This window comes from Nyctereutes procyonoides, unplaced genomic scaffold (assembly GCF_905146905.1).
Source record: "Nyctereutes procyonoides isolate TBG_1078 unplaced genomic scaffold, NYPRO_anot_genome, whole genome shotgun sequence".
NCBI classification, from domain to species: domain Eukaryota; kingdom Metazoa; phylum Chordata; class Mammalia; order Carnivora; family Canidae; genus Nyctereutes; species Nyctereutes procyonoides.
The window spans coordinates 55,953,754-55,972,426 of NW_026575125.1; the positions used below are offsets into that span (position 1 = coordinate 55,953,754).

The window sequence follows — 18,673 nt, forward strand, 5'->3', positions numbered from 1 at the left end:
CTTAAAGTATACAGAATCAGGAGATACTCCCCCGTGTTTTTTTTTCTTTTTGATTTCTGTTTGCTTCCCCCACCCTTTTTTCTCCTTTCTTTCTTTTGATTTCTTTTTCTTCTTTTTTTCTTTTTTTCTTCCTTTTTTCTTTTTTCTTTTTCTCTTTTCTTTCCTTATTTCTCTCCTCTATTTTTCTCCTTTTCCCAATACAACTTGTTTTTGGCCACTCTGCACTGAGCAAAATGACTAGAAGGAAAAACTCGCCTCAAAAGAAAGAATCAGAAACAGTCCTCTCTCCCACAGAGTTACAAAATCTGGATTACAATTCAATGTCAGAAAGCCAATTCAGAAGCACTATTATACAGCTACTGGTGGCTCTAGAAAAAAAGCATAAAGGACTCACGAGACTTCATGACTGCAGAATTTAGATCCAATCAGGCAGAAATTAAAAATCAATTGAATGAGATGCAATCCAAACTAGAAGTCCTAACGACGAGGGTTAACAAGGTGGAAGAACGAGTGGGTGACATTGAAGACAAGTTGATGGCAAAGAGGGAAACTGAGGAAAAAAGAGACAATTAAAAGACCATGAAGATACATTAAGGGAAATAAACGACAGCCGGACGAAGAAAAACCTACATTTAATTGGGGTTCCCAAGGGCGCCAAAAGGGACAGAGGGCCAGAATATGTATTTGAACAAATCATAGCTGAAAACTTTCCTAATCTGGGAAGGGAAACAGGCATTCAGATCCAGGAAATAGAGAGATGCCCCCTAAAATCAATAAAAACCGTTCAGACCTCGACATTTAATAGTGAAGCTTGCAAATTCCAAAGATAAAGATCCTTAAAGCAGCAAGAGACAAGAAATCCCTGACTTTTATGGGGAGGAGTATTAGAGTAACAGCAGACCTCTCCACAGAGACCTGACAGGCCAGAAAGGGCTGGCAGGATATATTCAGGGTCATAAATGAGAAGAACATGCAACCAAGAATACTTTATCCAGCAAGGCTCTCATTCAAAATGGAAGGAGAGATAAAGAGTTTCCAAGACAGGCAGGAACTGAAAGAATATGTGACCTCCAAACCAGCTCTGCAAGAAATTTTAAGGGAGACTCTTAAAATACCCCTTTAAGAAGAAGTCCAGTAGAACAATCCACAAAAACAAGGACTGAATAGATATCATGATGTCACTACACCCATATCTTTCAATAGTAACTCTGAACGTGAATGGGCATAATGACCCCATCAAAAGGCGCAGGGTTTCAAACTGGATAAAAAAGCAGGACCCACCTATTTGCTGTCTACAAGAGACTCATTTTAGACAGAAAGACACCTACAGCCTGAAAATAAAAGGTTGGAGAACCATTTACCATTCAAATGGTCCTCAAAAGAAAGGAGGGTTAGCCATCCTTATATCAGATAAACTAAAATTTACCCCGAAGACTGTAGTGAGAGATGAAGAGGAACACTATATCATACTTAAAGGATCTATCCAACAAGAGGACTTAACAATCCTCAATATATATGCCCCGAATGTGGGAGCTGCCAAATATATCCATCAATTAATAACCAAAATTAAGACATACTTAGATAATAATACACTTATACTTGGTGACTTCAATCTAGCGCTTTCTATACTCAATAGGTCTTCTAAACACAACATCTCCAAAGAAACGAGAGCTTTAAATGATACACTGGACCAGATGGATTTCACAGATATCTACAGAACTTTACATCCAAACTCAACTGAATACACATTCTTCTCAAGTGCTCATGGAACTTTCTCCAGAATAGACCACATACTGGGTCACAAATTGGGTCTTAACCGATACCAAAAGATTGGGATCATGCCCTGCATATTCTCAGACCATAATTCCTTCAAATTAGAGCTAAATCACAACAAGAAGTTTAGGAGGACTTCAAACACGTGGAGGTTAAGGACCATCCTGCTAAAAGATGAAAGGGTCAACCAGAAAATTAAGGAAGAATTAAAAAGATTCATGGAAACTAATGAGAATGAAGATACAACCGTTCAAAATCTTTGGGATACAACAAAACCAGTCCTAAGGGGGAAACACATCGCAATACAAGCATCCATCCAAAAACTGGAAGGAACTCAAATACAAAAGCTAACCTTACACATAAAGGAGCTAGAGAAAAAACAGCAAATAGACCCGACACCCAGCAGAAGAAGAGAGTTAATTAAAATTCGAGCAGAACTCCCATTCGCCAATGACATGATACTCTACATAGAAAACCCAAAAGCCTCCACCCCAAGATTACTAGAACTTATACAGCAATTTGGCAGCGTGGCAGGATACAAAATCAATGCCCAGAAACCAATGGAATTTCTATACACTAACAATGAGACTGAAGAAAGAGAAATTAAGGAGTCAATCCCATTTACAATTGCACCCAAAAGCATAAGATACCTAGGAATAAATCTAACCAAAGAGGTAAAGGATCTATACCCTAAAAACTATAGAACACTTCTGAAGGAAATTGAGGAAGACACAAAGAGATGGAAAAATATTCCATGCTCATGGATTGGCAGAATTAATATTGTGAAAATTTCAAAGTTACCCAGGGCTATTTACACGTTTAATGCAATCCCTATCAAAATACCATGGACTTTCTTCAGAGCTAGAACAAATTATTTTGAGATTTGTGTGGAATCATAAAAGACCCCAAATAGCCAGGGGAATGTTAAAAAGGAAAACCATATCTGGGGGCATCACAGTGCCAGATTTCAGGTTGTACTACAAAGCTGCGGTCATCAAGACAGTGTGGTACTGGCACAAAAACAGACACATAGATCAGTGGAACAGAATAGAGAACCCAGAAGTGGACCCTGAACTTTATGGTCAACTAATATTCGATACAGGAGGAAAGACTATCCATTGGAAGAAAGACAGTCTCTTCAATAAATGGTGCTGGGAAAATTGGACATCTACATGCAGAAGAATGAAACTAGACCACTCTTTTGCACCATACACAAAGATAAACTCAAAATGGATGAAAGATCTAAATGTGAGACAAGATTCCATCAAAATCCTAGAGGAGAACACAGGCAACACCCTTTTTGAACTTGGCCACAGTAACTTCTTGCAAGATACATCCACGAAAGCAAAAGAAACAAAAGCAAAAATGAACTATTGGGACTTCATCAAGATAAGAAGCTTTTGCACAGCAAAGGATACAGTCAACAGAACTAAAAGACAACCTACAGAATGGGAGAAGATATTTGCAAATAACATATCAGATAAAGGGCTAGTTTCCAAAATCTATAAAGAACTTATTAAACTCAACAGCAAAGAAACAAACAATCCAATCATGAAATGGGCAAAACACATGAAGAGAAATCTCACAGAGGAAGACATAGACATGGCCAACATGCACATGAGAAAATGATCTGCATCACTTGCCATCAGGGAAATACAAGTCAAAACCACAATGAGATACCACCTCACACCAGTGAGAATGGGGAACATTAACAAGGCAGGACACAACAAATGTTGGAGAGGATGCGGAGAAAAGGGAACCCTCTTACACTGTTGGTGGGAATGTGAACTGGTGCAGCCACTCTGGAAAACTGTGTGGAGGTTCCTCAAAGAGTTCAAAATAGACCTGCCCTACGACCCAGCAATTGCACTGTTAGGGATTTACCCCAAAGATTCAGATGCAATGAAACGCCGGGACACCTGCACCCCGATGTTTCTAGCAGCCATGTCCACAATAGCCAAACTGTGGAAGGAGCCTCGGTGCCCATCGAAAGATGAATGGATAAAGAAGATGTGGTTTATGTATACAATGGAATATTACTCAGCCATTAGAAACGACAAATACCCACCATTTGCTTCGACGTGGATGGAACTGGAGGGTATTATGCTGCGTGAAGTAAGTCTATCGGAGAAGGACAAACATTATATGTTCTCATTCATTTGGGGAATATAAGTAATAGTGAAAGGGAATATAAGGGAAGGGAGAAGAAATGGGAATATCGGAAACATAAAGACTCCTAAATCTGGGAAATGAACTAGGGGTGGTGGAAGGGGAGGAGGGCGGGGGGTGGGGGTGAATGGGTGACGGACACTGAGCGGGGCACTTGACGGGATGAGCACTGGGTGTTATTCTCTATGTTGGTAAATTGAACACCAATAAAAAATAAATTTATTTAAAAAAGACTTCTAATTCTGGGAAACGAACTAGGGGTGGTGGAAGTGGAGGAAGGTGGGAGTGGGGGTGAATGGGTGAGGGGCACTGAGGGGGGCACTTGACGGGATGAGTCCTGGGTGTTATTCTGTATGTTGGTAAATTGAACACCAATAAAAAATAAATTTATTATAAAAAAAAAGATTTTCCTTCTCTGGGCAGCCCGGGTGGCTCAGTGGTTTAGTGCTGCCTTCAGCCCAGGGTGTGATCCTGGGGACCCAAGATCGAGTCCCGCATCGGGCTCCCTGCATGGAGCCCCCTCTCCCTCTGCCTGTGTCTCTGTGTTTCTCTGTGTATGTCTCTCATGAATAAATACATTTAAAAAAATAAGATTTCCTTCTCCTCTCTCTGCACCCCTCCCTTCTGCATCATTCAGTCTCTCAAAAAACAAAAAATTCTGGTTGCTCCATATCCTCACCAACACTTGATATTGTCAGTTTTTTTATGTTAGCCATTTTAGTGCATATGAAATAATATCTCATTGTGGTTTCATTTGCATTTTTGTGGTAATTAATGATATTGAGCATCTTTTTTTTTTAAATTTTATAAATTAATGTTTATTGGTGTTCAATTTACCAACATACAGAATAACACCCAGTGCTCATCCCGTCAAGTGTACCCCTCAGTGCCCGTCACCCATTCACCCCCACCCCCCGCCCTCCTCCCCCTCCACCACCCCTAGTTCATTTCCCAGAGTTAGAAGTCTTTATGTTCTGTCTCCCTTTCTGATATTTCTCACACATTTCTTCTCCCTTCCCTTATATTCCCTTTCACTATTATTCATATTCCCCAAATGAATGAGAACATACACTGTTTGTCCTTCTCCGGTTACTGTGGCCAAGTTCAAAAAGGGTGTTGCCTGAGTTCTCCTCTGGGATTTTGATGGAATCTTGTCTCACATTTAGATCTTTCATCTATTTTGAGTTTATCTTTGTGTATGGTGCAAGAGAGTGGTCCAGTTTAATTCTTCTGCATGTGGATGTCCAATTTTCCCAGCACCATTTATTGAAGAGACTGTCTTTCTTCCAGTGGATCGTCTTTCCTCCTTTATCGTATATTAGTTGACCATAAAGTTCAGGGTCCACTTCTGGGTTCTCTGTTCTGTTCCATTGATCTATGTGTCTGTTTTTGTGCCAGTACCACACTGTCTTGATGAACACAGCTTTGTAGTACAACCTGAAATCTGGCATTGTGATGCCCCCAGATATGGTTTTCTTTTTTAAAATTCCCCTGGCTGTTTGGGGTCTTTTCTGATTCCACACAGATCTTAAAATAATTTGTTCTAAGTCTCTGAAGGAAGTCCATGGTATTTTGATAGGGATTGCATTATACGTGTAAATTGCCCTGGGTAACATTGACATTTTCACAATATTAATTCTGCCAATCCATGAGCATGGAATATTTTTCCATCTCTTTGTGTCTTCCTCAATTTCTTTCAGAAGTGTTCTGTAGTTTTTAGGGTATATTTTGAGAACCATTTGAATGGTAAATGGTTCTCCAACCTTTTATTTTCAGGTTGTAGGTGTCCTTCTGTCTAAAATGAGTCTCTTGTAGACAGCAAATAGATGGGTCCTGCTTTTTTATCCAGTCTGAAACCCTGTGCCTTTTGATGGGGTCATTAAGCCCATTCACGTTCAGAGTTACTATTGACAGATATGAGTTTAGTGTCATCATGATATCTATTTAGTCCTTGTTTTTGTGGATTGTTCCACTGAACTTCTTCTTAAAGGGGAGTTTTAAGAGTCCCCCTTAAAATTTCTTGCAGAGCTGGTTTGGAGGTCACATATTCTTTCAGTTCCTGCCTGTCTTGGAAGCTCTTTATCTCTCCTTCCATTTTGAATGAGAGCCTTGCTGGATAAAGTATTCTTGGTTGCATGTTCTTCTCATTTAGGACCCTGAATATATCCTGCCAGCCCTTTCTGGCCTGCCACGTCTCTGTGGAGAGGTCTTCTGTTACCCTAATATTCCTCCCCATGAAAGTCAGGGACTTCTTGTCTCTTGTTGCTTTAAGGATCTTCTCTTTATCTTTGGAATTTGCAAGCTTCACTATTAGATGTCGAGGTGTTGAACGGTTTTTATTGATTTTAGGGGGGGATCTCTCTATTTCCTGGATCTGAATGCCTGTTTCCCTTCCCAGATTGGGAAAGTTTTCAGCTAGGATTTGTTCAAATACATATTCTGGCCCTCTGGCCCTTTCGGCGCCCTCGGGAACCCCAATTAAACGTAGGTTTTTCTTCCTTAGACTGTCATTTATTTGCCTTAATCTGTCTTCATGGTCCCTTAATTGATTGTCTCTTTTTTCCTCAGTTTCCCTCTTTGCCATTAACTTGTCTTCTATGTCACTCACTCGTTCTTCCACCTCGTTAACCCTCGTCGTTAGGACTTCTAGTTTGGATTGCATCTCATTCAATTGATTTTTAATTTCTGCCTGATTGGATCTAAATTCTGCAGTCATGAAGTCTCGTGAGGCCTTAATGCTTTTTTCTAGAGCCACCAGTAGCTGTAGAATAGTGCTTCTGAATTGGCTTTCTGACATTGAAGTGTAATCCAGATTTTGTAACTCTGTGGGAGCGAGGGCTGTTTCTGATTCTTTCTTTTGAGGTGAGGTTTTCCTTCTAGTGTTTTTGCTCAGTGCAGAGTGGCCAAAAACAAGTTGTATTGGAACACGGGGGAGTATCACTGGTCCGTCCAGCTGGTCTTCTGGGGGAGGGGCCTGTTGTGCTGATTTTCAGGTGTTAGCACTTGGGGGAGCTGCTCTGCCCCTGCCTGCTGCAGGGCTCAGCGGGGGTTGTTTACCCCGTGGGGCCCCAGGAGGAACAGCAGCAGTTGCTATGGCAACTCTGGAAGCCTGGATTCAGCCTCCGCAGGAACTACGGGGCTCGCAGGAACTACGGGGCTCGGGGCTCTCGGTTCTCCGTCCGCTGGGCCTGGAGGCTCCGGGGCGGGGCCGCTGATCTGCTCAGCTCGGGGCAGGAGCGTCCTTGCTGTCCTGGGCCCTCCCGGCCTCTGCCTGTCCCGGGGGAGGCCGGATCCTGGGCTGTGTCCCGGCGCCCTGTGCTCCGGGGCCTGCGCTGTTGGATTCGCGCTCCCGCCCCGCAGCTCCCTCCCTGGAGCCGCTCCCGAGCCCCTCGGAGCTGCTCCGGTCGGTCCCGCCGTGCGCGCTGCAGCCCTTAGGGAGCTCGGCGCACTCTCCCGGGGCGCAGGTGTCTGTTAGTGTCCCCGGGAGCCCGAGGGCATCCCCGCCCTCCTGGGTCCTGCTCCAACTCCCTGCGAGCCCCTTTCCGCCCGCCCGGGAAGGTTGGTGCAGCTCCTGCTTCTCCGGGACGGGGCTCTCCTGTCCTGGGGACACTCGCCCCGGCCTCAGCCCGGCTCCTCGCGGGGCCCCTCCCCCTCGGAGGCCTTTTGTTTCTTTTCTTTTTTCCCCGTCTTCCTACCTTGATAGAAGCGCGGACTCTTCTCACTGTAGCATTCCAGCTGGTCTCTCTTTACGTCTCAGGCCGAATTCGTAAATTTTCAGGATGGTTTGAAGGTTATCTAGGTAATTTGGTGGGGACAGGCGATTTGGGGACCCTGCTCTTCCGCCATCTTGCCCCTCCCCCCATTGAGCATCTTTTTAACATGCTATTGGTCATTCATATATCTTCTTTTGTGAAATATCAATTTAGATCTTTGGCCATTTTTGCCTATGTTTAGTCTTTGAGTTGTAAATGCTCTTTATATATTCTAATAGTTTATGTGTATCATTTGTCAGATCTAAGTATTCCTTGTCAGGTATGTGTATAATAAATATCATTTTCTGTCTACAAAAAAAATGGACAAAAAGATTTAAATAGACATTTCTCCAAAAAGGATATACAAATGGCAATGAAGTATGTGAAAAGATTCTCAACATACTTAATCATTAGGGAAATTCATATCAAAACCACAGTGAAATACTACTTCACACATTATAATGGCTATTATTTTTTAAAAGCACAGAAAACAAGAAGTATAGGTGAGGATGTAGAGAAACTGAAACGTCATTAAATGGTACAGCCACAGTGGAATTAAAGGGGTATTCTACAAAGTACCAACTGATTCTCCTCCTCAAAACTGTCAAGGTCATCAAAAACAAAAACACTTGCACATTAAACCTAAGCAGGGTGACGGTCTGCTAAAATATAAGATTTAAATAGGATCCAGTGTCTCAAAACATAATACTAAAAATGTCCAGGATATAATCAAACACCACTCACCATATCAAGAACCAGAAAATCACAACTTGAATGAGTAAAAACAATCAACAGGTGACAACGCCTACATGACTCACATATTGTAACTATCTGTTAAGTATTTGAAAGCAGTTATGATTAAATGCTTAACAAGCAATTATAAAGATTCTTGAAACAAATAAAAAGAGAAAATCTCAGCAAAGAAATAAAAGTTATAAAAATGAACCAAATAGAAATAAACTTGACAAAATAATAAATCAACAAATACACTGGGTGAGTTCAATGGCAAAATGCAGATAGTAGGAAAGAATCAGTGAACTTAAACACAGATAAATAGAATTAACCCTATTTGAACAACAAAGAGAAAATAAACTGAAAAAAAATTAACAGAACAATGACACCTATAACAATAATAAAAGATCTAACTTTCATGTCACACAGTTCTCAGAGAAGAAGAATAAAGGATGTGGAGCTGAAAAAATATTCAAGGAAATAAAAGCTGAAAATTTCCAAAATCTGGCAAAAAGCATAAACCTTAAGGGCTCATGTAATTCTATGTTCTATTTTTGCACCTGCCTTTGAGTCTCTTATTATTTCAATAAAAATTTTTAAAAAGAGAAAATGACAAAAGAAAATGACCTCAAAAACTTTTGTTTGTGATCACCTCAGGGATATAAAGCTATAAAAAGGTAGCTATAATTTTTTTAAGCTCCTACTATGTACCAAACCCATGATACGATTTTTTTTCTCTGTGACAATCCTAAGAAGTGAAAATGATTATTATAATAATAACCACCGAATGTTCTGGGCTTGCTATGTTTCAGGCATCGTGATAAGTGCTTGACAGTCATTACAATGAATCATCAGAAGAATCTTATGACCTAGGCACTACTAATTATTTCCATCATATAGATATGGAAACTAACTGGTGACCCAGATCACATAATATACAAGTTCCACAATAGGAACAAGAATCAAGATTTAAAATTTGAGGTTTAAAAAACAATAAATTTAAATTAAACCCATGAAAGAACAGGTCAGATTAGCAAAGTCTAAATTATACAATATTTAAAGGAAAATAAGATTTAATTCCTGTAATAATTTTTCATGTTAAGCTGCATTAGGGAGTTTTCTAAAAAAAGCTTCAGCCTAGCTGTTACCATATATTCTAAATCAATGAGGTAACATACCTGACAAAGGAATATGTTAATATCTATCCCTACGCTAGTACCAAACAGCTTTCATATGGGTAGAGGCATGGGACGCCTGGGTGGCTGGACTGTTGGGCACCTGCCTTCTGCTCAGATCATGATTCCAGGGTCCTGGATTGAGTCTCCTATGGCGCAGGGGCTCAGGAGCCTGCTTCTCCCTCTGTGTCTCTACCTCTCTCTCTGTCTGTGTCTGTCATGAACAAATAAATAAAATCTTAAAAAATAAAATAAATAAATAAATCTTTAAGAAAATATGGGTAGAGGCATTTTGATATTAAGCAAACTAGCAATATCATTCATCATCAGTTTCACTGAAGGCAGCATAGTGTGATTAAGAGCATGAGCAATGAGATCAGATATGAACTCTTGCACCACTAATTGAATGGTACTGGCAAATTACAATGTCGATATCTCAGATTTCTCATCTGAAAAATGGAGATAACCACCCTGATCCAAACTCTAGTGAGGACACAATTCTAAATGTTCTAAAATACCACACTAAAATACAGAAAGAGTATACAAGTTTAATTCTTGACCATGAAATGCAAATGTTTTAAATTGGCTGATATGGATCTTAGTAAGTATAAATACCTTTTCAATTCCTCTAAGCTGTAAAATAAAAAGGACCTCATCACAGTGAGAGAGGGAACTGATCACAAACCACTCACTCTTCCCTTATCCATAGGATGCCTGGCAAACTCTAGGTGATATTCTGGACAGAAAAGATTATGGTGTGTTTATAAATATAATTTCCACTTGCTACTGAAGTATTCTGTATTAAAACATGCACATACACACGCAGATGCAAGTATGCACATACATACACACAGTATCAATATTTATTACCTCCTTTCACCTTGATAGCTGATGTAGAAATACCAAATGATAAAGCACTCCATACTCCACCTGTTGTGAATCCTTCTGAACATGAGCTTCCTCTCACTCTGGATCATCCAGCCATGTGTGTGTGTGCATGTGTGTGTGAAAGAATCTGAGAGCATGTTGATGTGAAATAGAAAATGTAAAAATACAGCCACTTATCACTATTTTCACGGAGTTGCCTTGTGAAATTTTCATTTCAACACAAATCTTACCAAATAAGACTGTTTGGAAAGGTTTTTTCTCACATCAGGTGATACACTCAACTGGAATGCTGAACCTTTTGTATGAAATTTAAATTAATACACACAATAGCCAAACTGTGGAAGGAGCCTCGGTGTCCATCGAAAGATGAATGGATAAAGAAGATGTGGTTTATGTATACAATGGAATATTACTCAGCCATTAGAAACGACAAACACCCACCATTTGCTTCAATGTGGATGGAACTGGAGGGTATTATGCTGAGTGAAATGAGTCAATCAGAGAAGGACAAACATTATATGTTCTCATTCACTTGGGGAATATAAATAATAGTGAAAGGGAATAGAAGGGAAGGGAGAAGAAATGGGTAGGAAATATCAGAAAGGGAGACAAAACATAAAGACTCCTAACTCTGGGAAACGAACTAGGGGTGGTGGAAGGGGAGGAGGGTGGGGGGTGGGGGTGAATGGGTGACGGGCACTGAGGGGGCACTTGGTGGGATGAGCACTGGGTGTTATTCTGTATGTTGGCAAATTAAACACCAATAAAAATAAATTTATTATTTTAAAAAATACACAGATTCTGCACTTTACAGAAGCAGCGAATCACAAATAGATGATTAACATATTACAGACTGATTTATTCTACCAAATACACCTACACTAGTATTGACATTGAAGTACTCAGTAGGTGTCAGAACCAGTAATACTCCTTTTATACACACTACTTCTTATATAGATGTACATATCTGCATTTATGTATGCTTGACCCAAATCTGTCCTGGACCCAAGGTGCCATTGTACTTCATCCACCAAAAAGGATATCTATTCTGCAGATATTTTAAACCCAAAACCTCCCACACTGTCCAATTCTGGGACTCTCCTCTTGTCATTCCTTACGTTTCTCTCCCCCAGGTGTGGATCAGACCAAATATTAACCATGCCAGGACCCTCCCTCTACGCTGCCACCTATCTTTGCCTTCCCTCTGGGTACCTTCGCTTTAGCAGACAGACAAGTCGACCTTGACTTCAACGTGGAAGAACGGCCCCCATTCCTGACCTCCTTTGTCAAAGCCACTGACAGCCTTAGCCAGAACTGCCTTTTTTCTAACCGACCACAGGCACTATTACACACACAATATGGTTTCATAAACCACCGGAGCTGGGAAGAGGACTCACCCATTCCTTTTGACCAACATGCGCGCACGCACAACACACGCAGGCCAAACAGACTTAAAGTAGCAGCATCCATGATGACTAAGCCCTGTCTTCCCCGCCTCCACGTACTCTCGCACACCCCCTGATAGAGAAGTTTTACCCAGGCCAGTGTCCTTTTATGACAAATGACTATCCCCCCTTAACTTCCTTCCCATTTTATCCTATCCCACGCAGGACCTCACGTGAACACACATGTGCGTGCGCACACAAACCTCCACAGAGCCAGTAGAAGTGAGGAGATGTGTGCACATGCAGAATGGAGGGTAGTGATTACCCATTGGCTACAGGACCTGGAGAGGTATTTATTATTGTCTTAAAATTCCCTGAGAATAGGTCAACAAGTGGGTCATTAGTTTTTAAAAAACAAGCCGAGGTTGTTTACTTTTGGACACTTTTTTCTCTCTTTAAAACCTGCATTATTTGGCAAAAAAAAAAAAAATCGGAGAAAATACATTTCAGAAATGTGTTCCATATAAACTTATCCATTATATTTATTTTTTAAAAGATTATATGCTTTAAAATAATCAGCTACATGTTGCACATATCTGTGTGGTAACTAAAAAATAAAATCTCTTGGGTACCTATGGATGATATATAATTTCATGATTCTTATTTTCTGTATTCTATTTTTCTCTGCTTTCCAAATATTTTAATTTGATAATGCACCATTGGCCAGTGAACAAATGTCCTGTGGTTGAGTGTTTTTTGGTGTACACAGCTACAAAGATAATGAATGCATTCAGTGGTGAAGAAATACCATCATAGTTACTATATTTTCCTCATCATTAATCGGGCTTGTCAGTACCTTAAGTACTGCTGCTAAATTTGCCACTTAGCCTTCCTTAATACTTGCAGAAATCCTGGAGATTTTTTAATTAAAATGTAAAGCAGTTTCTTTCACTTTTTGTAAATTAGAAAACAAATTATGGGGACAATTATTAATGATTTAATAAGACGTTACCACATTTTTATTGTATACCGGTTTTGAATATTTCACAGATTTAACTTAGTAATAAAAATAACATTATTAACTTAGTAATAAAAATAACATAGATACGCAGCACTCCCTGCGTGCCATGCATATTTCAAGCACTTCATATAAACCAATTAAATCTTCATAATAATCTATGAGGTAAATGTGCAATTATTATATATTTACAGATATGAAAACTAGGACACATAAACTAACCTGTACAAGGTCACCCAACTAATAAGTTACAAAATTGGGATTTGAATTTAAGCAGCCTGGCTTCAGAGACTAACCACTCTACCATATGACATATAATACTAAATACTATAATTTACACTATAAATTATGATGTACCAAAAAATGGAATTTTATTGTATTTAAGTATTTAAGTATATCTCCTGAGAACTAAGAATACCAAACTTCTAACAAGCACCAAGAGCCATCTCAACAAGCCTTCAGGACTGTACAAATGATATACTTTTTAAAGAATAATTATAAAAAAATTAAGGTAAAAATTCTATCGTTAGTCACACTTGGGTCCTAAATCCTAGTATAGACTTCTTTGGTATGTGGGTTGAAATTTATGGCTTACTTTCAAAGCCTAAAGTTCCTTTACACTAGTCTAAATGCAAATCAGATGAACATCCACAAGCTAAAGGAGTGATGACAACCTTCAATTTCATCCCTGAGAAGGGGTGAAAGAGAAGGAAATATAAAAAGCAATCCCTGACATCAGGAAGCTGGCCTGGTCCTCACAACTAGGCCATGCCATTCTTCAATTGGATATAACCTATCTCATAGAATACCAACCTCAAACAAGGTTACTATGAGACTGTAATAAAATGAGACAAACCGAGGCCATCTAATTTTGTCTAAGCACAGACAAAAACAAAATCACTGTGTTACTCACAAAATGCTAAACACCACTGCCATTCTAGCTAAAATAAGTGGCTACAACCTCTTTACCAGTTACAGCTTTGTCTTTCTTCTAAACTTTCCTCCCTATAGATGAGATTTATTGGGCTATGAACCATTAAATTTTCCTACAATGTAGAGTAAACCCCAACTTCCACAGACCCTCCACCAAATCACAAAATCAAAGCCCAAATTCTGCAGTGTTTTCTAACAGTTAATGATAACATACAATGCCTCCCCAGGATGTGTGTTCTCCCTCATGGCAATGATGGAGACTATGGATATGTTCAATTTGTTCAACTATGTTCAACTTGGGTATGTCCTTATTCAACTATGGGTATGTCCTTGATGGTCTTTGACTGGACACCACTGACATGGGGGATAAAGGAAAGGGGCTGGCCTGCCCTCACAGAAAGCTCAGAAGCAGTCTTACTGCTCTAGCTCAAGGAGGCTAAATAAAGGAACAGAAGGGGCTTCAAGATGCCTGGTCCTTCTCTGTAAAATAGAGGGAGAGATACACCCGTGTTCCTAACCTTTTAATGCAGAGTAACATTTAACAATTAAAAGAGGCCCAATCAATATTTGCTGGAGCCAGGAATTTAACAGAGGTCAACATTTAGAGTGGTGAAGAGTGTGAAAATGTTTATAATTAACAAGCATACACTGGAAGTACAAGCATACACTGGAAGTACCTCCCAATTTAGGTTCCCCTATAATACTAAGTTGCTTCCATTTCCCTATACCCTGTCAACTGTTGCAACCCCAGAGAAAAGGAGGTGAGCATTACCACTGTCTCTGCTAGAAAGATATATTAGAGGAGGGTCCTATCCAGACAGGAAAAGGAAAGAAAAAGTCCATATCTTCCTCCTCAGTTGATTGTAAAGATGAGGCAGAGGTAAGAAAATCAGGCAGTGTTATAAACTTACCTCTCTGAGCCAAAATCCGAAGGGAGCATGTTCAATAATGGAGGAATAAGTCACAAGCAGAAGAGCTTTTGTTCCACTTTCATCTTATAATTCTGTGGGATCACATCACAATCACCTGGGATGGAAGAGTGGATAGGCAGCAATAACGAGACACAGTTAGCACTTCCTAGCCTCTCTCAGATCTCACATGGCTTGGAAGGGATTTAAAAATTCCCTGTTCTCCCAGAGGGATAGATATGACCTTCACAGAGTCTGCCAAAATGGGAAGCCAAACCTCTGGGTTTCCGCATGTGAAGAAGGCAATGTCAGCTCTGAGACAAGTCAGCTCTCTAACCAACCACATTCTATTTCCCCAGTCAGTGGTCAACCCTCCCACCAATGTGATAAAACAATATAAGTCCCTGTAAACCTAGATGACATGTGGAAGGTTAGGTAAGTCTGAAATATAGACTAACACACAGGAGCCTGTTATTTATATCAGTGTTTAAATTATGAAATAGCAGCAAATTTACTGGATTCAAACTGAGATTTTTGTTTCCCCGAAAACTTGGGGTGTGGAGATGGACTCAAAATTAGTTTAGTTATAAAACCTCAGATAGTTTCTTTGCACATTCAAGTATAGTGTTAGTAGATCTGCATGCATATTTAAACACATAGAAAAGTAACAGAAAATAAATCAAGACATTAACAATACTTATCTTTGGGGAGTGGGTATATGGATTTTGGTTTAATTAATATATTTTTTAGTATTTTCCAAATGTTTTCCAATGAACATAATGAGAAAAAAGATCAGTTTCAAAACAGGAAACACTCTGAAATTTTTATTTATTTTATTTTGCAGTGAAAGAACATGAAAAAACTTCAAAATGGTAACATGATTACTTCCAATGAATGATTAAGTGTACTATAGGAAGAGAAATACACTCTTAATACAGTTTACATAATTACACAGAATAATATGTGGCAATCTCTTGAAAGTAATGTGATTAACCACTAATAAACAATAACCTCAATATAACTAAGTTATATTATTTATTATGGTCACATAAAATACAAGAGCCTATGGACCAGCTATTATTAACAATAAATGTGGTTTTGCCTGAAATTCTTAACTATATGCAGGTTTCTTAAGCATTCAAGTTTTAAATCTACTGTATTTTTATTGCAAAATGAAGCAGGTACAACAGCATTAAACCCACTAGATTAAGGACTAAGAAAACAAATATAAAAACAAACAACAGCAACAGCAGAATACCTTGGGTTGGTTCTCCAAGACTTTCTTTTCAAATAAATGTTGATCTCATTTAGCAGTTCCGCTAATACTCACAGCCACAGATTAATAGCTACATGATATAAGGACTTTAGAAGGATTTAAACTACACAACACTATACTAATATTTTAAATCATCTACCACAGTTTACATTTCTTGAAAGCATTCTACTACTAAAATGCAAGACCAAATGAATTAGTATTTAAATTTCTCCTATACTTCTGAGACCTATGTTTTAACTGGCACTGCAAGAAAAAATTCAGAACACGAGAATATAATTAACTTATATATATTGAGTAAAGATCTAAGGCAGTAAATGTTAGGGCCAAGTATACTTTGCTGTTAGCGATCAATGTCTTCTACTATTGTCTCAAGATTTTTGCAACAGGCTTTAACCTCCTCAATTGCAGCCATCCAATTATCATAAATAATTTTGTCATAAATTGCATCATTAACTTCCCTAACTACCCCCTCCTGCTGAGACTCAAGGGCATCACCTGAGAAAAACAACACTGATCTTGGAATTATATAAGTACGTAAATTGTGACCAAGTAAAAAATCATCATTTCCATCTTTTCCATTTGAGCTGATTCCCTGAGGAGTAAAGAAATTGAAGAATGAATCCTTGGGAAAATCTTCAGTTACAATTCGTATTGTTCCCCAAATCCGATGCTTCTGCTTCTTCCTGATGGTTTTCAAAGTGACATTCTTTCCTTCATTCCAATCTATCTCACAGCCTGTGCAATACTCAATTGCAGTTCCCCTATAGGGATGGGGATCATAATATGCCAGCCTTGACTTCAGCACATAAGTCTTTGTTAACATCTCATTTTTGAAATATTCATTGGGCTTGAAGTGAAATTCTAGTGTGAAACTGAGAGGCTCACCAGGTCCTGAAAGTTTCACTTTAATATCTGTCAGGAGCTTCAGAATAGGCTCATCATATTTCTTAATCAAAGGAGTGAGTGTGTCAACATTTTTTAAGACAGTCAGCCAAAAATCAGGAATTCCTTTAGGATCCTGTTCTTTATTCTCTTTTCCAGTAGCCTCAATGTCATCATCATTATCATCCTCATCATCATCGTCATCATCTTCCTCAACAGCATAATCATAATAATCTCCCTCATAACCATCCTCCTCATCCATATACTCATGCACCAGACCCTCCTCATTACCATACATCTCTTCCTCATCATACATCTCATCATCATAGTCCTCTGAGTCTGATTTATATTCACATTCCTCTTTTGTAGGTTCATAGATTGCATTTATAATCTGACGTCTTTTTTCCAATAACGGTTGATACATTTCAGCAAACTTTCTTTCAATGCCATGAAATTCCCTCATAAATTTGGATTCTAGATTGGCCACTCTAGTTTGAAGCTTTTTGAGGGCTAACACACGGTACTTAACTTTCAAATGTAAACTTTCAACAAAGTCTGTATCTAAAAGATAACCAATAAGTCCTTTTGGACGATCTGAATCCTCATCAATATCTTCATCTTTTACCCCACCTTCCCCGGACCCAGCAGCAGCATCTTCTCCTTTTCCCCCTTCTTTCCCAGGCCCAACGGCGGCTTCTTCACCGCGCTCCTTATCATCTCCAGGCCCAGCTGCGACATCTTCACTCCGCTCCAGCTGTTCCCCGGGTCCCTCCATAATTACCTTATTATCAGCCTCTTCTTGACTAAATTCTAACAGTTTCTTGTGGTCGGCTGACTCGGCCATTTTTCAAAGGACCGTAACGCGTAAGGTGGCTACCGCCAAGATAAGGAGACCTGACCTCCGCAGGGAAAGACTCACCGGAATAGCAGAAGCGGTGGTGGCTGGGGCAGAGGTGGAGCGAGCAGTAGTGGCTGGCTGGGCTGCGGGAATAACGGTGGAGGCTGCTGCGGGGATGAATGCTCTGAGAAGTGGACAGAGGCAACGGTAGGATGGGCTTGGGTGCAGAGAGTGGCGAGGCCAGTCTCGCAGGAGCGAGCCAGAGACGGCAGAGAGCTGCAGTTGGGCGGACCTCCTTCGCAAGCAGCAGCTGCTGCAAGAAAAACCGGTGCCGCAATATGATTACACAGAGGTCTTTTGACTAGATTTTCTTGATGCAAATAGTTTGCTGCGTCACTGCCTCCCTCTCCTATGACTCTGCTCTAATCTCATTTGCTGAGCTGGGTGATTGACAAATCCTGAGCCAATAAATTATTAGATCTATCAAGTTTCCAACTCAGCTCACCTTCCCAGGTTTTCTAATATAGCTGATTCATCCACGTCTCACTTATCTTCTAACTCCCTCCCGAGTTTTCAGAAACCCAAATTTTGTTTATTCTCTCAAATTGTAACTGGTATTATAATTTCAAAAAAAGCTAAAAAAAAATAGTAAAATGTCAGACAAAGCTAAAGGACAAAGCATCCACCCATCCTAAATCTGTCCCTTTGATTTTAGCCCCAGGTTCTGGAAGGGGGAGATTTATAAGGAGAGGCTACAAGGGAAAACACTTTAAAAATTAGCAATCTTGGTCTTATGATGGTGTAAATGCCAGTGATTTAAATATTCTATATTTTGTAAACTCAACACCTAAGAAACAAAAAAAATCCAATCGTGAAATGGGCAGAAGACATGAACAGAAATTTCACCAAAGAAGACATACACATGGCCAACAAGCACATGAGAA

General features: G+C 39.7%; 1 protein-coding gene across 1 annotated transcript; it reads right to left on the reverse strand.

The window, feature by feature from the left end:
- Positions 1 to 15,582: 15,582 nt before the first annotated feature.
- On the reverse strand, positions 15,583 to 18,003 carry NAP1L2 (nucleosome assembly protein 1 like 2). Its single transcript, XM_055338594.1, has one exon. It carries the CDS (start codon positions 17,733 to 17,735, stop codon positions 16,350 to 16,352), a length of 1,386 nt encoding a protein of 461 aa, XP_055194569.1. The 5' UTR covers positions 17,736 to 18,003; the 3' UTR covers positions 15,583 to 16,349.
- Positions 18,004 to 18,673: the final 670 nt, after the last annotated feature.